Source organism: Aotus nancymaae, unplaced genomic scaffold (genome assembly GCF_030222135.1).
Source record: "Aotus nancymaae isolate 86718 unplaced genomic scaffold, 86718_ANA_hifiasm-v0.15.2.pri h1tg000040l, whole genome shotgun sequence".
NCBI classification, from domain to species: Eukaryota; Metazoa; Chordata; class Mammalia; order Primates; family Aotidae; genus Aotus; species Aotus nancymaae.
This window is the reverse complement of record NW_026988454.1, coordinates 25,369,415-25,392,828: the sequence shown is the minus strand read 5'-3', so window position 1 is coordinate 25,392,828 and position 23,414 is coordinate 25,369,415. Positions and strand designations below refer to the sequence as shown.

At 36.3% G+C, this 23,414-nt stretch overlaps 1 protein-coding gene across 9 annotated transcripts in view; it reads left to right on the top strand.

Annotated features, from left to right (window-relative positions):
* Positions 1 to 23,414, top strand: part of ADGRG6 (adhesion G protein-coupled receptor G6) — a 140,714-nt gene that overhangs the window by 52,177 nt on the left and 65,123 nt on the right. For 5 of the 9 annotated variants that reach the window (XM_012474508.2, XM_012474513.2, XM_012474510.3 and 2 more), the window contains exons 3-4: positions 12,458 to 12,802; positions 15,057 to 15,680. In XM_012474508.2, coding sequence (XP_012329931.2) covers positions 12,458 to 12,802; positions 15,057 to 15,680 — 969 coding nt within the window. The remainder of the gene's footprint in view (positions 1 to 12,457; positions 12,803 to 15,056; positions 15,681 to 23,414) is intronic. The other 4 variants (XM_012474509.2, XM_012474514.2, XM_064360624.1 and 1 more) reach the window with 1 other exon arrangement.

The following is a 23,414-nucleotide window of genomic DNA, read 5'->3' as shown; positions in this document are numbered from 1 at the left end:
CCCAAAAACCTGGGGTTTCTTATCTTTTTTCTGCTTGAGATCTGATGGCAAAAGGTCACATAGTCTTCTCATTAGATATTCTTCTGTAGAGGAGCAATATATTTGTATCTAAAACTTTGTATTTATATTGAAATTCCAAATTGCCATTTTTTTTTGAAATTTCCCTTTTAATTTTTCTGGAAGATGGACCTCCCCATATAATTTCAGTAATCACCGGGGCTCAATCTGCCCAGCCATCAGTGTTATTTTCATGGAGAGTGGGGAGACTATACTGGTTTACAGTTTAGGGTTATATTAATAATATATCTATTATTATTTTGAAATGACTTTCCACTGAACTTCCCTACTTGATATTCTAAATGGGATAATGGAAGGAATCTATGTATTAAAATAATATTTCTTTCTCTCAAACACTACAGAAAGCTAGGTGGTAATCAAGTGCATAGAAGCAATTTTGCAGAGATTTCAAATGATTATTCAACTACCCCTGATAGTGAGTGGAACAGACAAATGCAGCTGAGCACGCCTGTGCTCTCCAGCAACAGAGAGTGAGGTTTGCCACCGTTCAAACCTCTAGGGCACTGACAAGCTTCTATTTTTAGGTCTGTGCCTCCTATTGGAAACATGCTGCACTGTGTGCCCTGTAGACCACCCAGCCCACCCACTTTTGGTGGTTTGGCCTTCTCTAAGGCTTGCCTGCAGGTGTGACCTTACTTACCCACCTAGAACAAGCTACTCTGCCGTTTTTCCGAAGTTTAAAAATATGACTGGCTAAAAGAAGACAGTAAGCAAGTCGATTTTTATACTGCCCTGAAAAGTTATAATTATAAAGTTTAGTGAACTTCATGAACTTTTTCAAGCATGTTTTTGCTGCAAACTTGTGATTGATGTGGAGGCCCCCTGGGCATAGGTAAAGCAGTTGAAAGGTAGGAAGTTGAGTGAGCTGCCTCTTGTACGTAACCTAACAGAGGCTTATGAGGTTAGCATCTACATTGCCTCAGCCCCAGCCCAGTGCAATTTGAAATTAGATAAACATTTTGGCAATGGTGTGGCAAACCAAAATTCAACCTTGCTTTTCTGTAGTTCTATTAACTTTATAAAAATAATAAGCTATTTTTTGTAAAGTAAGCTGTTAGGCATCAGGGCACACTAAAGCAACTGTATTAAGTAGAAAGGAGGTGACTTTTTTTTCCTGATGTAACCACACTCTAAATCTTCACAATCTGTCACAGCTTACTCTGTAATTCTAAGCCAGCAATATTCAAAATCGCACAATAAGTGCTATTAGCAAGATGTGGAAATTTTCTTGAGCAGTAGGAATGTACCCCAGAAGTCAGGATGTTTGCTGACCATTAGCTCTACTTGCATGCAACCTGTATTGGCTGTCCCTTATGGCACTCAGACTTATGGCTCCAAAGTGGGCAAATGAACACAAACAGTCTCATGAACACTCTAAAAGAGTTTCTTGCTTAATAATCCTGTGAACTATACAGGACACTCCTTTCCTTAGGGAAGCATCATATGTCTTCATAACTCTCTTGGAAACTTCTTTCTAGTATAGAGAAAAATTGAGGCTCTGTTATGTGTCAGAACCTGAATCTGCCACACATAGTAGAGCTGTAGAACCAAAAGATAGTATTCTTTTTTCAGATGTGAAAATCAAAGCCTCAGGGGCTAGTGACGAGCTCAAGGTCACATGGTTTGTTAATGGAGGAGCCAAGACCAGAAGCCACTGTGATCTCACTTCTAAGACAGCCAGATATCCACATAAGCATGAATTACTTCAAGAAGAGGGTGATTTAGTCTGTGTTCTTTTATCTGGCACAAAGTAATCACTTACTAGATGCTAGTTGTTGTTAGAGTTATTTTTATTTTTATTTCCCTCCCTCTCCAGATGTTATTGTGTTTCACAACAATGTGATTTAAGGGTTTAAGTGGCATGTATTCAGATTTTAAAGTAAAGATCTTGTGTAAGTTTAGGTCTGGAGAAGATCTCGAGAGACCTAGTTTCGCTTTATAATAATATTGTCCTTCCCACATGATTTTTTTACACAATAAGAAAATCTTTCTTTTTAGCTAGATCTTGTGATTTTAGCTAGAAGATAGTTTGAAAAGAAGAAAATTTTTTAAAGTTCATTTTCAGAGGTTGCTGAAAAAATTAAGATTCTCTGTTTCTGTTTCCCTCCCTCTCTCATTCATACATGTATACTCCCCTAATACAATATACTTGAGATCTATATGAAAAGTTAACATTTTATAAATACTTTGAAAACTAATTCCAGTGATGAATTAAAGCATTAGATGGATAGCATATTTAAACAAGCTGTTCATGTATAAAATGGAAAGTTTTCCTGAAAAAAGAAAACACATTATTTAAAAAAAATCTGTATTATGGAATTTTTGCATCAGCTCTTATTACTAAGATGTTTACATAAAAAGTGTTCCATAAAGGGGAAAAATTATGCCGGTTGCACCTATAATTTGCTTTGCTCCAAACCTTAGCTATTTAAACTGCTTCCATTTATGTGCACAAACCTGAATGGGTTTTTTTTTTATGCCCTCAAATTAAAGGCCTATTTGGAAAACTTGAGCTAACATGCACACTTATCCTGCCACTACCATCTTTTTCCCAATATATTCTCTCAACTTATTGGGAAGGTAAGTTTGTAAACATAAAATTTGCCCTAGCTACTAATTTCAGGTCCTTCACCTGCACCACATAACATGGAATAAATAGGAAGCAATAACCCTCTGGTGACCATATGTAAAGACATCTAAAAGAAAACTGAACATGAAAGGCAGTAGCTAGAAAGTTAGATTAATGAATGAACAAACCAAAATATGGCTAACATGCTTTGCTATTTAATAACAACCACAGTCCCAACAACACTGAAAACTAATATTATTTGAGCACCTTACTGTGAGTCATGTATGGTCCCAGTACTTTATATAGATAGCTCATGGGCTACATTCATGTGCTCAAGAAGTTAGTTATGCACCATTTAGCCAGTAGTGACATCATTGCCTTCAAGGGTATTAGAACTATAATTAGCTTTTATGAGGCTAAGACATTCTCTATTTATGTTGGTAGTATTTAGCAGTATTTTTCTGGTTAATGCCAACATTAACCTGTTCCACCCTGCAATGCTGCCTAGGTAATCCATATGGAAAGATTTTCTGTGACATTCTCAAGTGAGATGAACATTAGGTGAGTGTGTGCATTTTAAGTTTCCCTAGTCTGTCTTTAGGGGAAATAAAACTAATAAGATCAAAATGATACAAATCTTCGATGAACATTAGAATAGACCCTTTGCTGCTTGTCTGTCTTATCATCAGCATTTAGGCTCATTTCAGGGAATTTAGTCTTTGTAGAATAAATCTGCCTTGCCACTGTGACTGCTATGCTCTTTCTATAGTGTAGCTTGCTGGCTTTTATCTGTCTTCTTGTCATCTGTCAGGCCCTTGGAGTTGGACTACAGTGATTCTTACAAGGATCTTTGTTAACTGGTAGTTTCGTGCTGTTTATGTATAAAGGAGCAAGGCCTTAAAAAGTATCTGTGTTGGCCTGGTGCAGTGGCTCATGCCTATAATCCCAGCACTTTGGGAGGCTGAGCTGGGAGGATCACTTGAGTCTAGGAATTTGAGAGCAGCCTTGGCAACATTATAAAATCCCATCTCTACAGTTAAAAAAAAAAATAGCTGGGCATGGTGGTGCATGTGTGTGGTCCCAGCTACTCAGGAGACTGAGGTGGGAAGACTGCTTGAGCCCAGGAAGTTGAGACTTCAGTGAACCATGATTACATTAGTGCACTCCAGCCTGGGAGACAGAGCAAGACCCTATATCAAAATAAAAAAAAAATTTAAAAAAATCTGTGCTAAACACAAATCTGGTTATTTTACTTTCCCCAAATTAAAACTTTTTTATTTTCCCTACTGCTGTTAGTGCAATATTTCATTTTCTCTAGTAGGGCTTGCAAAATCCCGCAAAATCTTCTCTCTGCCTACCTTGTCATCTTTATCTCTTATTTCTCCCCACTTTACACATGATGCTCCAGCTGACCTAATTCTTATACTCTTGTACCTTCTGACCTCACTCTTCTCTATTTTGTCTCTGCCTTCCCCCTTTATTTGGCTCACTCCCAAGCTGCATATTTACATCTCAGTTTCTTGCTGATTTGTTAGAAATAGTACTGGTTCTATGAAGTCTAAACCCAGGCTAAGGTATAGCACTCATCTGTTCTATCAGAGCACCTGCTCTATCAAGAACACCTGTTCTGTCAGAGCAATTATCACTTTATATCATCACTGTCTACTTATCTGCATTTTCAATAATCCATAAATTCCATAAAGTCAGAGGTTATATCTTCTGCATGATTGTATTCCCAGAACCTAGCACAGTGCCAGGCACATAAGTGTTTGATAAGTATTTCTTAAGTGCAGAGATGTAGGGAGATGAGAAGAGGTAAGTTAGGAAGTGTGACCAGGGCAAATAAGGAGTGCTCTGTATGTCAGTCAAGGGTCTTATCTTGTTGGATCCCAGAGAAGATTTGAAGTTAGAGAAAACTTTCATACTTGCATTTTGATAGATCTTTCTGGTAGTGATGTGGAGGATGAGTTAGTTGCAGGTGACAAGAGTATTGAGAAGGAGACCAAACTTTTATCCAAGAGAGAAAAAATGAGAACCTTAAACTCTAGGACCTTAAACTATGGGAATGAGATGAGGGACAGATTTAACAACTATGAATAAAACAAATGGCATGGCCCTTGGCAAATTATTTGAGATGGTGTGGAAGAAAGAAGAGGGAAGGGATGTTCAGAATCCTAGTTTGGATGATGTTCATGCCATTAACAATTACAAAGAGGAAAAAGACAAATTATTTGAGGAATGGTGTTTGGAATGATGGTTCTATGGGATATCCAAGTGGAGATATTGAATAGGTATTTGCAAACTAGGGTATGGTGCTCAGTAGCACATGTATGCGATGAACATTTAAGTATAATGAAGATTTTTGTTCAGATGAGATTAGCCAGAGAGAATGAGTATATGGAGAGAAAAACTGAACATAGAGGAGAGGTCTGTAGAGTACTGGCTTGAGGCACACTGGGTTGCAACGAACAGCAATCTATTAAAACCAAGTAAGTAGTAGGGTGGTAGGTATAATAAGAATTATTGTCATGTAATTCAAGGACAAACCTTGAGGAACAGCTCCTACCATTCATTACTGGATGTGGAATGGCTGGCATTAAAGCCCCTCTGTTTCTGAAAGGTCTGGTTTTCTCTCATCTCAGTGCTCTACATTTTCTTTTCTTTTTTTTTTAATTGAAACACAGTTTGACTCTGTCACCCAGGCTGAAGTGCAGTGGTGAAATCTCAGCTTACTGCAACCTCCAGCTCCTGGGTTCAAGCGATTCTCCTGCCTGAGCCTACCAAGTAGCTGGGATTACAGGTATGCACCACCATGCCAGGCTAATTTTTGCATTTTTAGTAGAGATGGGATTTCTCCATGTTGACCAGGCTGGTCTCAGACTCCTGGCCTTATATTATCCACTCGCATCCGCCTCCTGAACTGTTGGGATTATAGCCATGAGCCACTGCTCCTGGCCTCTACATTTTCTCTCTTACCCTTTCCTCTGTTAGCTCCTCAACCTCCTGTATTTCCAAGTGGCCAAGGCAGCTGCTAACTTTACATTTCTATAATGTCATCATTCTTCTTTTTGTCATTCTCTGTATAAATTGTGTGTGTCTCTAACTTGAAGTTCTCAGAGAAAAAGAGCATTTGGCTGATTACCAAAGCCTATAGTTTGGTTCCCTTCAGGTCAGGGGTTCACTCCTTGGGCTAAGTAGTACAAAGATGACAGCAAGAGCTGTGAGAGGAGACAGATCCTCTTGGGAGAAGGTGTACCTATGGAGATTGAGTAGCTTCTGTAGTAAACTATTATTTAAAGCAGCATGCCTCAGAGTGTAACATGCTTATTAATCATCTGAGAATTTTGTTTAAATGTAAATTTTGTTTAGCAGGTCTGGGTTATTCTGTGTGTCAACAAGCTCTTAGGTAATGCTGATGCTGCTTGTCTGAGGTCCTTCAGCCAAACAGAAAGGATTGTAAAGGAAGGGTAGCAGAGGTGCTGCTTAGAGAGGGCAGAGAGCAGGAAGGAAATGAGGAGAATGGAAAATCTGTGGGTAAGAGACTGTCCAGAAGGACTGTGTGCTCAGAGGCAGCCAGTGTTGGAGAGGGTGAGAGAAATAGAAATGAAAGCCACTTTAGTATGAACACTATGCACAATTTTGTAAGTTCTTATCAGCCGAGTCCAAAGGTCTAAGCATCCGCAAGCAAGAAGATCCACAGCTGGATAAATACAGAGTTGGGGATTTGCAGGACAGAAATGGGGAAGAGAATAAGTAACTTGAATTAATATGTTAACCAGGAGGTCGATTCAGTGATAGATCATGCAGTTTATGTTGTTTCAAATTATTCAGTGTCTTTAGATTGTTTTTTAAAAGCTGGAAAAGACTCAACCATTGCTTAAGAGAGAATAGTTTCCCATGAAAATAAGTGCGGGTATGTGTACATATGCATACCCATATGCTTGTGTGTCTAATCCTCTTGCAAGTGATGTATCTCTACATAACAGGCTGACTCTGGAATGATTTACAACAGTTCACTTGTTTGGATCTTCAGAAAGTATTATCTTTTGCATTCAGACATGGAATGTTCTCTTGCCAACGTAATTATGGAAAGACAGAACTCAAAGTTTAAACATTGACAGTATTACAGAAGAAAGAGATGTTTTTCAGGGTGCGATGCATGTGAGTATCTTTGGAGATTAAAAAAATTGTCAGTCTTAATGGTGCCTCATCAAGGAAACTTCAGTTCAACATCTTAGTTTTCTAGCCATGTCAAACTTAATTGAACTGATTCAAGTACGTCGGTACCATTTTGAACCTATGCTTAAGTCGTTGCAGTAGCTTCATATTCAGGGTGTTTCCAAAGAACATTTTGGGGTTGACCCATTACAGAGGGAAATGAAACAATTATCTGGCTAACTCAGGAAACCATTGTTTTAGGAGGAGTGTGTGAATGAACTGGCATTCTGACATAGCTGTCAGAAGTTCTGGTAGGGGATTGGAATGACCCATGTAACTGTGCTTTAAGAGAGACCCTCCTCAAGTGTAGAAATGCTATTTTTGAATGCAGAGCTTGAGGAGGAATGGTGAGTGTGGTAGGGATGCTTGCCAAGTCTGTCACATTAACAGAATCACAGATGTCACAGCCAGATTGCCTTGGATTCCTTGCCATCTTGAAAAATCTGGATAGGGGTCTGAAATCACTTAAAATACTTTGATGAAGTCATCCATTTCTGCATATTATCAATCATTTAATACATGCCAGCATCTAAAATGTTACTGATATTTTACATTTCAATGATGTTACATCTGACAGAAATTTACTTAGATCTGGAGAAATGGTATCTGTCTATCCTGGCTCTTTACTGACTTAGGTAATAGAACTGGTTCTAGAATTCTTAGTTGCTGACCCTTAGGTTTAATCTTTAGAAGCCAACAAGACTACTAAATATTTAAAATGTTTTTAAGCAACAAATGAGCTTTTTGTGTGTTAGAACTTAATATATCCTCATGGATAATTCAAATAATGACTGAATAAATGCAGACCAAGCAGGCAACTTAAGCTACATGTTCTGGAGATAATTTTCACTGGCCAGGTTTTCCTACAAATTCATTAGTTACAGTTTTTTGTATGTTCAGATAAAAATCAAGATTAACTTAAATGAATTCATTTTGTTCAACATTTAATACAGTTTAGAGAAAGCCATTATTCAATATCATCCACAAATCTGTGATGAAAGAAGCTAAAATTGATCTCCATTTTGATTTATCTCTTGAGATCTAAACTTCTTGTTTTAAAGAGATTTTAAAGAATAGGCATTTGGATTTTATAAAGAAGTACTTGTAGCAAAGGTAGAGTAAGAATCCAAATCTGAAATTTTAAAAAAAATTCATAAGGTAATGGTTATTAAATTTGTATCAAAATGTTATTTATCAATTGAATTAGCCTTTGGCATGACTAGAAGATTTTTCATTATAGATTGGAGTTTCATTGAAAAATAAACTTTTGTAAAAATACACACAAGAAAATTACTGCTAAATATTTGTAAGCATAGGCAAGAACTGAGGGTGGAATTTGGTTTGTTGTTTGTTTGGATTACTTGAAAACCTTGCTTTTATAAATTGTATGTAAGAATATGTTACCATATCTGTCTTTGAGAACATATTGAGTCTGATGCTTTGAGTTGGATAGCTTTTAGAATACATGTTAACTTTACCAGTACCTCATTCAATGGCTACTTCAGTAACCATCTAATTAAGTAGCCCTGACTCTTAAGAGAGAACAAAGTAATTACTTAGTAGGCTAGCTCATAGTATAGGAATCAATTGCAGTGATATTCGATTACTCCAAATTGTAAAATTCAAAGCACTATATTTCATACTTCCTAATATTCTTTATTAGGGTGTTTCTCAGTTTCTTAAAATATGTTTCTTTTAGAGTGATGAAACTATTTTTAAGAAATTGTCCATTTAAAAATTTAAAGTGCTTGAGCTCCCCATTTTGCTCTGTGTTTTTTGTTTAATTGTGGCAACTTTTTTCTTCCTCGAAAGACACTTATGCTTACATGCAGAAGGGCTGGTTTGAATTTTGGTGCTATTATCAATTAGATGTGTGACTTCATGCGAGTTTTCCAATATATATTAGCCTCATTTGTTTCCTCTAAAGATAGAGGTGGTAATAATTCTCAGGGTTATTATAATATTAAATGAGATATATGGGAAAGCTTGTTATTGTGAATTGCTGTATAAGTATAATGAACAGGATGTTATTATGTCTAGTTTAATTGACATTTCATCTATTTAAGATAATTACTATTTAGTAGCACTATCTCTAAATGCTGTCTAGCCACTGAAGATACGAATCATATGGAAGAATATGTCACATGTTTTTCTGAATTCATGTTATGAGTCTCATCTTTATCTTTTTTCTATTCCTCTGAATGCCTAAGGAAAAGAGATTCTACTAAGGTGGGCTGCTGTTTTACCTCTCTTCAATTTTAAATGCACTGATTTTGTGTTATAGTAATTAATACTAGCCAACACTTAACTATGTCTCCAGTATGACTTCCAGGACTTTCCAATATTAATCTATGTTATCCTCCCAGTAACTCTGGGAAGTGAGTGCTGTTATTATCACCAGTGTAAAGGTGGAGACACTGAGGCACAGATAAATTAACTTGTTAAAGATTACACAGCCAGTGTTATCAGTCAGATTTAACTTTCTTATACCCTTCGGCAGGCATGGTGGTTCAGGCCTGTAATTTCAGTACTTCTGGAAGCCAAGGTGGGAGGATTGCTTGAGCCCAGGAGTTTGAGGCTGCAGTGAGAGCCACTGCATTCCTGCCTGGGTGACGGAGACCATACCCTGTCTCTAAAAAATAATAATGATAATAAATTTTCTTATACCATTTCTTCAGTTTTTAGGGAAGAATTTGGTAAAAATAATATATAACATAAAGAAAGTCATGAACATTACCTGGGCCTTGGATATAAAGGATAGTGTCTCATCTTGGAAAAATGATGCTGCCTGTCTGCATGTTGGGATGACACTGAGATTGTTGCTTATTTTCCTTTATATTTTTAATATCCAATGCTTATAAATAGATAAATTATTGTTATTTTACTAGGATTACTTCTCTCCTGAGCCTAAGGCAAAGTAACATGAAGCTGAACTTATCAGAAAGTCCCTGTCATCTCAGTCCTGTGCTATGAGTGATATAATTGGAAGAAACAGTCCAACACCCCACCCAAGGAGATGCTCCAGAGCACATATATTCTATCTTCTTTTCAGACTTAGAATTTATTTGACTTGGTTATACTGCGTGGAGTCATTCTTTAATTTAGGCATGTTTCCATTCATTTAAGCTATTCATTTGTTAATAAATTGAGCAAATTTTATTGAAGATCTCCCATGTGCCAGGGATGTTGTGGGGTGCTGGAAAGTAGAATGGCAAATATGACAGTCACACACCCTCTGCTTGTTGAGTTTAAAAGCTAGTGGATGAAGACTGACAATAAGAAAATCATCTCACAAATGGAAGTAACACAAGTGCTCTGAATAGTGCTGCAAAACAGAGAAACATGGTACTCCAGGGATAGATAGGAGAAGGCATTTGGCAGACACTTGATATCATCGTTTGTTCTCCATTGTCTGTCTTTAGTTTTGTACAAGATATCAGAGACTTAGGGAGAAAGAACAGAGGGAGGACAAGTTAAAAAGAATGGATGGTGTAATCCCAGCACTTTGGGAGGCCGAGGCGGGTGGATCACGAGGTCGAGAGATCGAGACCATCCTGGTCAACATTGTGAAACCCCGTCTCTATTAATACAAAAAAATTAGCTGGGCACGGTGGCGCGTGCCTGTAATCCCAGCTACTCAGGAGGCTGAGGCAGGAGAATTGCCTGAACCCAGGAGGTGGAGGTTGCGGTGAGCCGAGATCGCGCCATTGCACTCCAGCCTGGGTAACAAGAGCGAAACTCCGTCTCAAAAAAAAAAAAAAAAAAAAAAAGAATGGATGGGATAGAGTCTACAAAGTGAAACACTGAGTAATACACGGTGGCCACAAAGAAAAGAAAAACCTCAACTTGAGTGGTATAAAACATCAAATTAGTCCTTGAATATATCACCATATCACAGAAGAATAGTAATATTTGTAGTAATTACCATTTTTCAAGAAATGTTATAGCATATGCATTCTAGTCAACTCATTAAAAGAGGGAGGGATATAATAAATTTAGTTACTTTAATTAATATGTTTATTTTATTGTTGGAAAGTTTATGTGTCGATTTAATGGCAATTTATCCAGTATTTTGGATAAATGAGATTATTGCCTTCATTTATATAAATATGTAAAAGCAATATTAATATTAGTTGCAAAAGCATCTCTGGACAGGAAGATAGTAGACCTTGGTTTCTGGTTCCAACTGCTGGACAAATAATAATTGAGAAGAACCTAACTGTTTTCATTAGTGAATATGGGATAATAGCATTTCCCCTGTCTACCTCAGAAGGTTTTTTCCTTTACATAATTCATTCAAATAATATTTATTGTGAACCTTACACTGAGAATATAGTGATGAGCAAAGGAGACATAATCTTAGATCTTATAGGACTTACAGTTCCATGGGAAAGATCAATGTTCATTTACAATGGGTTTTAATTTTTTCATTCGTGGCCTGCAGTGCCATTCTGTAGTGTGCTCACGACGTGCTCCCTCACTTCATTCAGTTAGGTCTCTCCTCCAATGTTACCTCTTTGGACAACCACCATCTCCAGCATTCATTTCAGTCTCTTTTTATCCTTTGCTTTACTTTTCTTCCCCACCTTTATCTCTCATTATACTTGTTATCTTTAGGTCCAAGACTGAAGTATAAAAATCCTTTAGCCAGGTGTAAGGGTGCACACCTGTAATCCCAGCTACTCGGGAGGCTGAGGTACTAGAATCTCTTGAACCTGGTTGGTGGAGGTTGCAGTGAACTGGTATCACGCCACTTCACTCCAGCATAGGTGACAGAGCAAGACTCTGTCTCAAAAAAAAAATAAAAAAAAAAGAATCCTTTATACAGAGACTTTGTCTTTCCTGCTCACTGGTATATATTATTTAGAATAGTGCTTGGCACATAACAGGCTCACAACAGATATTCACTGGATGAATGAGTAAATGAGATGAGCCCACAAACATGTAATTACCAACTGTGACAAATGGGGTAAGTGAACAAACTCAAAACTATAAGTAATCCATGTATGCAAGGTAATGCTATTTATTTGAATTTTAGGAACAAAAATGTAGTCTGCCAGAAGATAGCTTATTATTTTTTCTATTAAAATATTCATTTTCTAAGAGTTTCTCTTCCTTTTTACCCATGATTTGTAATACTGAGTACTATCTTTATGGTTCTATAACCCCCTCCACCCCAGTTCAGTTCAGTTACTCTCTAGAGTAGAGATTCTTAACTTGGATCAGTGAACATTTGTGAATTGCACTGTTGGCTCCTGAGGATTCATTTCACCCCTTGAAATTGTAACGTGTGTGGCCCCTGCTCATTTTACTGGAGAGAGTTCCTAAAACTGTCATCAGATTCTCAACTGTATAGCCTCCCAAGTTTAAGAATCGTTGCTTTAAAATTTTTTATTTCTCTTTTACTTTTTGTTGCTCTATTGGTATTGGTTTTTTCTCCTCAAGATGGTTTCATTTTCCATTTATTTTTCATGATTGTAGTTTGTTATTTTTAAGTATTTACTGCTTGATTGTCCCCAGTGTGTGGTATTCTTGGTTTATTGTATGCATCTGAACCCAGCCTTTCTCTCTGTCTCTCTTTTGTCTGGCCAGCAGTGTGGGGATGTGCCAACTGCCGAGTGGTTTTGTCCAACCCTTCTGGGACCTTTACTTCTCCATGCTACCCTAATGACTACCCGAACAGCCAGGCTTGCATGTGGACCCTCCGAGCCCCCACTGGTTACATCATTCAAATAACGTTTAATGACTTCGACATTGAAGAAGCTCCCAATTGCATTTATGACTCATTATCCCTTGATAATGGAGAGAGCCAGACTAAATTTTGTGGAGCAACTGCCAAAGGCCTATCATTTAACTCAAGTGTGAATGAGATGCATGTGTCCTTTTCAAGTGACTTTAGCATCCAGAAGAAAGGTTTCAATGCCAGCTACATCAGAGGTATGTAAACCAAAGGCAGCGCCAACCTTCTGCTTTCATTTAACATGTTCTGCAGTAAACACAAGGACCAGAAGACAGAGTTATGCTCTTTTATGTGAATGTGAATGATTAGGATTGGGATTTAAGGGCAAGAACCTGTTAATATTCTCTGAGCATTCGCGTTAGCAAAATATAATTACCAGATCAAAAATCTGGTTATATTAGAGTTGAATTATTTTATATTGTTTATATGTAGAACATTTAAAGGCTGCTTGGAAGACACTGTAGATATTCCACTGCTAATAATTAAAATCTGTAATTCTAACATCTCTCCACTGAAAATTTAAAACATCCTTATTTAGAAATCATTTTATTTTGGGTTTTTATGTTGCCCTTTTAAGGAACTATGGTAGGGAACAATTAACAAGCTATTAACAACTTAAGCTAATAAATAACACAGCTTGAGGAAAGCCTCCTAAAAATAGTTAACTGAAGGAAATAAGCGTACTTTTATTAAATATGTTTTCCATATTCTGGTACAACAGAACATTTAAATAATCATTCTCTCTAAAACCTGTGTTTCCCTAAAGAAACTCAAGCTTCAGTATGATAAGACTTAGTTATTACTGGTTTTTCTTCTTCTGAGCTTTCTAAGTAAAAACAAACAGAAAGGTACAACTATAAAAACGACTGTTATGACTTAGTTATTCTGTTTTTTTCTTCTGAACTTTCTAAGTAAAAACAAGCAAAAAGAAAGGTAAAACTATGAAAATGACCCTCACTATTATAAACTGTATTTTTTTTTATTGTGAAGGTATTTGTGTTTGCCATGGTTAAAACACACATGCTTAAATTTTTCAAAATAGTGTTAAGAGTTTTCAAAATAATGTTTTGAAAATGATAAACATAGGACATTGGAAAACAAAACAAAAAAAAGAAGCAAATTAGAATTACCTGTACAACTGCCACCCAGCCGTAACCACTAATAAAATGTTGATGGTGATATCTATTTTTAGGCTTTTAATTTTAACAATGCATGTGGTGTACTGGTTCAATTGTTTAAGTTTCTCTTTGCATTAAGTAGACCTATAAACTGCTTTATATTTAAAAAGTAGACTAAAATCCATGATTCCTTTAAATTCTATTTCAATTTTTACTAGAATAGTTATATTAAAATGATGTTTTATTATAGAACTATTCTTGATGTACTGAATATTAAAATATATTCAAACTGTTACTCATATGAAACCAGTATTAAAAAGTATTTTTGAGGAGAAATACTTCTTTCTCAAATTAGTTTCACAATGGCTATTATATTAGTATAGGGCTAAATCTATTGTATTATTTAATAATTTTGCATGTAACATAGAAGGTTTAGGTGAATACATTTTTATTTTGAATTTATTACACATCTATTATAATAATAGTACTTGCTCTTTATTGCTGTGGTACTGGCACTGCTCTAAGCTTTGGGCATATTAACTTATTTAATTCTCATTGACCATATATGCAATAGGTGCCATTGTTGCCCATTTTACAGATAAGACAAAGGTAGAGAGAGATGAAGTAACATACCCAGGGTCACATGGCCACTACCCAGAAGAGCTGGAGTAGGAAGCTCTATGGACTGCCCTTTTACTACTCAAAAACTAGTTATTTGCCTGGATACCTTACATTTCCATTTTGTTGTACTTTTCACTAGACTCCCTCTCCTTAATAGAATTATCTTTGTATTTGTTCCTAAAACAGCCTGATGATGGTGGGAAAAATAGGAGGACATAGAGTATCTGAAACAAAGATGGTAGCACAGAAATGTTTGGGAAGAGTAAAAAGTAATCGTTAATGAAAATAAGAACTATTATTTATGTTTAGAAATCACTTGAAAAATAGTATTTTTGATAATCTTAGTGTATAAACAAAGCCTTCCTGAAACCAGTTATTTCCTCAATTAGGTAGTTGGGGCTTTAAAATTGTTAATTTCTTAGTTTCAGGTTTAAAAAATACTTATCAGCTTGGCTGGCTGTCACTCAAAAGTTTAGGTGTGAGATCCAATCATAACTAGAGATGAAATGAGTAGAATTTCTTCTTATTATTATTGATACCAGACAATTGGTAATGGGCTGGAGGCAAAGGATGGATGAGTAAGAGGGGAGGGATGGGGCAAATGGTAGGTAAAAAGTTAACTAGTAGAAAGTGGTGGAGGGCTTGATGTTTTGCATCACATTTGTCTGTGTTCTGAAGTTAACAGGTTTATCTCTGTTGTGTTTTGTCCTAGTTGCTGTGTCCTTAAGGAATCAAAAGGTCATTTTACCCCAGACATCAGATGCTTACCAGGTATCTATTGCAAAAAGTGTGTCCATTCCAGAGCTCAGTGCTTTCACACTCTGCTTTGAAGCAACCAAAGTTGGCCATGAAGACAATGATTGGACAGCTTTCTCCTACTCAAATGCATCCTTCACACAATTGCTCAGTTTTGGAAAGGCCAAGAGTGGCTACTTTCTATCCATTTCAGATTCAAAATGCTTGCTGAACAATGCATTACCTGTCAAGGAAAAAGAAGACATTTTTGCAGAAAGCTTTGAGCAGCTCTGCCTTGTTTGGAATAATTCTTTGGGCTCCGTTGGTGTAAATTTCAAAAGAAACTATGAGATAGTTCAGTGTGATTCTACCATTAGTAAAGTTATTCCTGGGAATGGGAAACTGTTTTTGGGCTCCAATCAAAACGAAATTGCCTCTCTAAAAGGGGACATTTATAACTTTCGACTTTGGAATTTTACCATGAATTCCAAAATCCTCTCCAACCTCAGCTGTAATGTGAAAGGGAATGTAGTCGACTGGCAAAATGACTTCTGGAATATCCCAAACCTAGCTCTGAAAGCTGAAAGCAACCTAAGCTGTGGTGAGTTTGTAGCATGTTCCTTTTCTTTTAGTATTGTTTTATGAATATGATTGTCAACAAGGAATTATACACACACATATATGTATGTGTATATATATTCACACATATATACATATATATAGCTGTCATTCAAAAGCTCTTTTAATTTTTAAAACATTGTCTGCTCAGCTATTACAGCACACATTTGATTATAAGCCATGCATGCTCCATCAAGACATTTGGTTTTACCATTCTTAAGTTTCCCCATGTCATAAAATATCACACACCGTTTATCACTAATATAACAACAGTTATAATTATGGAGTCTCAATAGAAATGTTAACACTAGGCTTGAAACAAAAGAAATTAATAAGTAAATTATTGCTGTTTTTGTTTTTTTGAAACAGAGTCTCACTGTGTCGTCCAGGCTGGAGTGCAGTGGGGCGATCTTGGCTCACTGCAAACTCCACCTCCCAGGTTCGAGCAATTCTCATACCTCAGCCTCCCAAGTATCTGGGGCCACAGGGATATGCCACCATGCCTGGCTAATTTTTGTATTTTTTTTTAGTAGAGATGAGGTTTCACCATGTTGGATAGGCTGATCTGGAACTCTTGACCTCAAGTGGTCCATCCACCTCAGCCTCCCAAAGTGCTGGGATTACAAATGTGAACTACCATGCCCGGCTAGTTACTGTTTTTAATCACAAAGGTGATACGGTAATAACCAATCTTTATCCTGGAATTAAATTTCAATTGGATGACTTAAATAAACAACCATCACCTAAGAGAACAGTATCTACTCAGCCAGTATTAAACATCAAAACTGTCCATTTTGTAGAAAATCTTAATAATCAGGAATTACCCATTTTTTCTTTGAACATTTTTCTCCATTTCTTAAAAATGAGGATTTATAGTTTGTTTCAAATACTGTGCTCTCTCTGGTTCTTCCTCATGAGACTGTAAATGTGCTATTATTGCAAGTAGCTAAATTCAGAATATTTTAAGAAATAATTCTGTGATAAAAATTGTATTAAAACAGAACTCCACCTAATATTCTCTATTTACACAAGTTAATTCTGGAAGCCTTTATTTTATTATAGGATCAATTCAAACACAAAAGGTAGAAGCTTCATTATCAACTTTAAATATCATGTGACTAAATCTAAGGAAATGATAATATATACATTTTACTCACAGACATACCCCCAGTTTCTCAGACCCGTGCCTGACCTTCTGGCCTGGGAACTCCTGTTACCCACCTCTTCTTGTGGCCCATGGCACTCCTAGAGGTGATAGAAGGGCTACAAAGTGATGTCATTTGAAAGATATTTCCTTGTAGGATGTTGGAAAGCAGATAAACCACAACCCTGTTCCACAAAGAAACTGCAGAGCTTTATAAGAGCTGATGGTGTTCCCTAAGATCTTCTCTCAGTGTAGGATAAGCTAGAAAGAACTCTCAGGGACTCTTTGAGAAGTCTTTTATCAGAGAAGAAATTGAGAAGGTCAAGTATATATGTTTGCTGTGGGACAGTGAAGAATAAGGAGAGGAAATGGTGTACTTCCTGCATTGTGGGTGACTGTCTTTAATTCAGGGGTCTCTTTTCACCATATAATAATGGGCAATTATTAAAAAGTCGTAATACAGACTATATTTGCCTTTTTTTTAATGAGGTGATGTTTTGAAGATGTCAGCAACCAAAACAAATATGGCTATGTTAATTATTGCTAATACTTAAATTAGATTTAAATTGAACACACATTTTGCACTAAATATCATTTTAAGCACTTTATACATATTGATTGATTACCTACATCATAGATCCCATGTTGAGAGTTCTATAATTGACCTTGTTTTACAAATAAAGAATCTGAGGCATATGGAGATTAAACAACTTATCCAGTGTCAATTAGTAAGTAGCCAAACCAGGATTGGACCTTGGAAAGTTTGGTGTTAGAGCTGTGCTCTTCTAACCAGTATAAATTAGACTGTCATTCAGCATAAACCAGATTAGAATATGAGATTTAGTACTAGAGTAGGCAAGCTCATTCTTGCCCAGGGGAGAAGTATGAAAGTCCAAGAGCCATCTCCCTGGCATTCAGTGCATCCTGTGAGAAGTCACTAGCTTTGAGTGCGTTAACGTATTTGTTTCAAACAAACAATATTTGTTTCCCACAATACTTCTTGGATACCTAATTATGAAAAAGTATGATACAATTTTACAGGGATTCCTAAGTTTCTCTTAGAATTTCTCTAGACCAGAGGTTGGCAAATTAGGAGGGCCTGTGACAGGCCATGTGTTTTTTTGTTTACTTGTTTAGAGACAGGGTTTCACTCTGTCCCCTAGGCTGGACTACAGTAGTGCCATCATAGCTCACTATAACCTTCAACTTCTGGGCTCAATTGATACTCCTACTTCAGCTCTCCTGAGTAGGTAGCACATCAAATGTGTACCATCATGCCCAACTAATTTTTTAAAAAATTTCTTAGGCCGGGCACAGTGGCTCACACCTATAATCCCAGCACTTTGGGAGGCCATGGCGGGAGGATCACAAGGTCAGGAGATCAAGACCATCCTGGCTAACATGGTGAAACCTCATCTCTTAAAAAAAAAAATTTCTTGTAGAGATGAGGTGTCACTATGTTATTAAGGCTGGTCTTGAACTCCTGGCCCCATGTGATCCTCCCTCTTCAGCCTCTCAAAGCAGTGGATTACAGGAATGAACCATCGTGTCCAGCACACATTTTTTTTATACTTGTGTTTCTTTTTCTTTTTTTGGATGGGGTCTTATTATGTCTCCCAGACTGGCCTCAAACTCTTGGGCTAAAGCAGTTCTAATCTCAGCTTTCTGAGTGACTGGGACTAAGCCCACTTGTTCTTGTAAATAAAGTTTCGTTGGAACACAGACATGCCCATTAGTTTATACATTGTCTATGGCTGCCTCTGTGCTACAATGGCTGTATTGATTGATTGTGATCAATACAGTGTAAGACGTTTAGGAAAACATTTGCCAACCCCTAAAACTAGTCTAAAGAATCATGCGAGTCCACTTTGCTGAAGCACATACTTTGGACAGTACTAGAAAAGACCTGCTAGATCTCCTCAGCTAGGGAAAAGAAACCATTCACCCACAGGCTAGTTTAGCCCTAAGACATGGCTGATGGTGGTAGCATTTATTTGTTCCTATTCATTTACATTTGTTCCACACAGTGCTTTTAATGGATGAATTATTTCTGATATTAAAAAATTAGATTAAAAACATAAAAATGAAGTTTTGGATTTTTCTGGTAAACAAAATACCGTAGGTTAGCATTTTTGCATGGCCAACACAGCTGGAGCTAAATGGTGGCTGCTGCTTTCAAAGGGGCTTCCCAGTTTACTGCAGCCCTTAGGACTCCCTTATTTTTCCCACTCGAGCCCCTTTTTCATCTTTAGATTGCTTTCTGGCCCTGATAGGCATTTGAATGGGAATGCTGATTTATGCCACTCCCTTTATACAGGACAGGAAACTGAAGCTTAGAGAAAATAAGTGGTAGAGGCAGCTGGTGGACTCCAAACGTGTCTCCTGTCTCCTTGTCTAGTGTTTATGTCTGTGAATACTTATTTAAAAAAATTTTTAAATTATTTCAATTGATAAAAACTGTATGTCTTTACGGTATACAACATGTTTTGAGATATATATATATACACACACACATTGTGGAATGACTAATATGAGCTAATTAACATTAATTATTATCTCATATACTTATTTGTAGGGGAAACATTTAAAATCTCTCAGCAATTTTCAAGTATACAATTATTTTTATTAACAATAGTCAACATGTTTTACAATAGACTTCTTGAACATATTCCTCCAGTCTAACTGAAATTTTCCATCCTTTGGCCATATATTCTCAACTCCTGTGCCCCGTCCACCACTGAGCCCCTGGAAACCACCATTTTATCCTTTACTTTTATGAGTTCAACCTATTTAGATTCCACCTGTTTAGATGTAAGATCATGCAGTTCTCATTATTTCTTAAACTCTGCCTTGAGACTCCTTTCCCAAGCCTTAAGATTATCAGAGTTCATCAAATACATACTTATGTACCTTAGTCATCTATACGTTTTCAAAACAATTTCGTCAAAAGGGTATCATGAACTTACAGAGTTAATATATTGAGTCTTTTTAACTTTTATAGTGATCTTCTTGCCATTCCAAGATGACGTTAAACACTCACATTCCAGACATTCAGATGTCCTGGACTGTGTTTCAGGAGTAATGATGAAAGAGGGAATTTCCTGCTGCTTAATCATCAGCTTTGGGAGTTGAAGAACCCAAGTCACTCATTAACTGACAGGAAATACCTGTAACAGAGATTATATCAAGGCTTGTTAGCTAAGCAAATCTTTGATAAGTGTACCCTGTTAAAATTTTAACCTTTCATTTTTTTCCAGAAAATGAAAGCATCTTGCAGTTTATGGTTATTATAATTTCCATGATCAGTACAGTAACGAATGGGAGAATAGAATTTTATTTCTAGCATTCCATTGAACTGACAATGTCTGCTAAATATGAGCTTTTATTTCAGGATCAATTTGTGATAGAAAAATAAATAGATTTTGCAAAGGTATATTGCTAATAAATTTTAATATGAAAGTAACATAGTAGAATTGAATGGACTCAATTTAACATTAAAATGTTCTGTCATTTGTTTCACATATTAAACATCTTAGCCTTAATAAAATTGATATATTATTAATAAGTATTCTGATAATTTTAGGAAATGACTTTGTTTTCTTATACTTTTCTAAAAATATTTGGGAAATGTACCTTAATTAGGAAATTTTCAGCAGATTTTTAAAGACATGGTTAAACCTGTCCTTTTAAAAATGAAAAGCTTGATTTAGCAATAATTCTTTTTCATTTTAAAGCATCTTCATTTTTCTTAGAACAGTTTTATTAAACATATTCAGTTTTATGACCCACATGGATAGATACATTTTTAGTGGACTCTTTAATTACAGGTGCAAGTAAGTATTTATTTGCCTGTGTTATGATTCAACTTTAAATACTGGCTAATGTCCGTCAATTTTCACAAAGAACAGACAGTGCCTTCTCTACTAGATTTATTTATTTTACTGATTACTGCTCTTTCCTGAGGAGTGGTACAGTATAACTCAATGAATAGTCTAAGTTCAAACAAATTACATTTATTTTAACAAGCATTTATTAGGCACTTCCATCTGTTAGCTACTGTGGATATAGAGATAAGACATACTTTATAAGAACTTTATTGTTATTCTTTTCCAGAAATTTCTGGATTTGTACTTACTTTTGTTTCCCTCACCAGGATTTTTTTTAGAGATGCTAAGGTTTCATGAACTCTTAATTCTTACCCTTTTATAACCATTACAGTTCTGTTCTTCATAGCAATAAAACTCTGATTCATTATTGGCTCCTCCCTTTCACTTCTAACAAATGATTGAATGTAATCATTCACATTCATAGTAAATTATTTTTAAATAATAAAATTAAGATAAAATCACTTTATCGTTACAAAGGACTTTATACTTTGAGGATGCCCAAACTCTTTATGAACATAGATGACTAAATTTCACTTTAAATATATTTATTTATGAAAAGTTGAAAAATTCATCTTAGTAGCAACTGCAAAATAATGGGAAAGAATTATTGGTTTTTTTTTCTGTTATTGCAGCTTACTGTGAGGATTTGCTCTTCTGTTATTTAGAGTATTATTTAGTAGGTATGAGAGAAGCAGTGGACTACACATCAGTCTTTTGTACCACAACTTGTGTAAATATTAATATATAGTGACTTCTTTCAGTAGCATAATTTGCAAAGAACAATAGATATAGAAGAAAGATTAACAGCTTTAGAGCTTCTCATCAACTGCCTGTTTTCAGTAATTACATTTTTTTCAAGAAAACTTGCCTCTAAATTTTGCTGTTAATGTCATAGTACTTTGCTCCTTAGTTCAGCTAAAACCCAGGTTCTTGTCACACTACCATTAAAACTTAGGCACGAGGATACATTGAGGGGTGATTAGAGCAGGACTTTATTGGGCAAAAAGGAAAAAGCAAACAGAACTCAACGAAGTGAGATGGAGGCCTGCTAACAAGCCCTCCCCGTCACTGATTGATTCCCAGGTCCCCACTGAGCTGGAGAGAACAGGCTCCACCTCTGCATAAGGCATGAATTCCCCGTGGTTTCACCTACCCCTCAACCCCCAGTGCACAAGTCGGGCTCCGTCTGCTATGCGCATGTGCAGTCAAGGCGTGGGCAGGTTCCCTCATCCGCACAAAAGCATCTGATGTAAACACTTGTGGAGTGGGTGGGAGATTTTCCGGGGACCCCTTTTTATCTGCCTAGGCATTTGGCTGTCTCATTAATAGTAATTAAACATATGAAAGCACCTTTCTGGTAGCCTCAAAAATTAGTGAACACATACAGATCATATTCTAAAACCAATTTGTTGATGATAAACATATCACTGTCCAGGAGAGTGGATTGTTTCTTCTTCCTTAACAACCTCCTGGTGTGTATATCCATCAGCCAAGGAAAACTGATTGTGATATTGACTTTTTATGCAAATATGCTGAAATGGAACTGGGTAGAAATAAAGTTTGTGTACACTTTTGATATTTCATGTATTTGTTTATTTTGGTGTGTTGGTAATACAAGTTTTCATTTATCGATTTAATTTCATTCTAATTAGTCACTTTTATTTATACCATTTTTACTTAAAAACATTCCAATTTCATTTTTATTGTTATATTGAGTTACCTTAAAATAGTGTTTATTGAGTATTTATAAAGCAATGTCAATTTGCTAAACTAGAAGTTCCCCAGAAGGAACAGCTAACTAAAATATTGAGAAGTAAATGCTACAGTTTCCCATGAAAGAATGCTACATATTGAAATGTATACTTATTACTGTGCAGTGAAACTGATGTTCAAGAAAATTGTTAAATATCTTGCTCTAAATCATAGGTCTTCTGATTTTATTTCTTATTTTCACCTCTAAGCTCTTTAACATAGTAGTGGGAATGTAGTTTGCCTAAAAACTGCTTTCCCACAACACTGAGCCCTTATCTCCCTTTGTCTTCTAGAGATATTGTATCAGTGCCAGAAGTGGCCTAAGGAGCCCTTGACTGCCAACATTGTGTGTAATATGAGAACCGCAGGAACTCCCTCCAGGGTCTCCTCTGTTGCATGCTACAGAGGCTGAGATTTCATTAGTGTCAAGCTTTGAAGGCTTTTTAGTTTGCAGAAGTCCTTTACAAAATATAAGTACCTACAAAAGTGAGGTCCCACAAAAGGTGGGCATTCAGTAAGTGTGATATAAGGGAATAATGGGCTAAAAGCATTCAAGATAAAATTCCACTCAGTCCTGCCTTCACTTCTGCCTTCTCAAATGTTCTTTTTTCATAGTACATTTGCTTAAGTTTTCAATCTTTAAAACTCCCCCCTTCCTCTCTCTACTTCCTTTCACAGCCAAGCTTCCTCTTCTTGCGTTCATTCCACAGACCTTGGCAGTCTAGATTTCATCATTCCCACACAACTCAAACTATTTTCCATAGAGGTACTACCAAAATCCCAATGCAAAGTTAAAGTTCTTCTCATTCTTCATCGTTCTTGGCCTTTCTGGTATTCTTGATATTGCCACATCCTGCATTAAACTTTCTTCTCTTAAATTCTGTAAAACCACCTCTGTAAAAGCTGATTTTACCTTTTAAAGTGTGGGTTCACA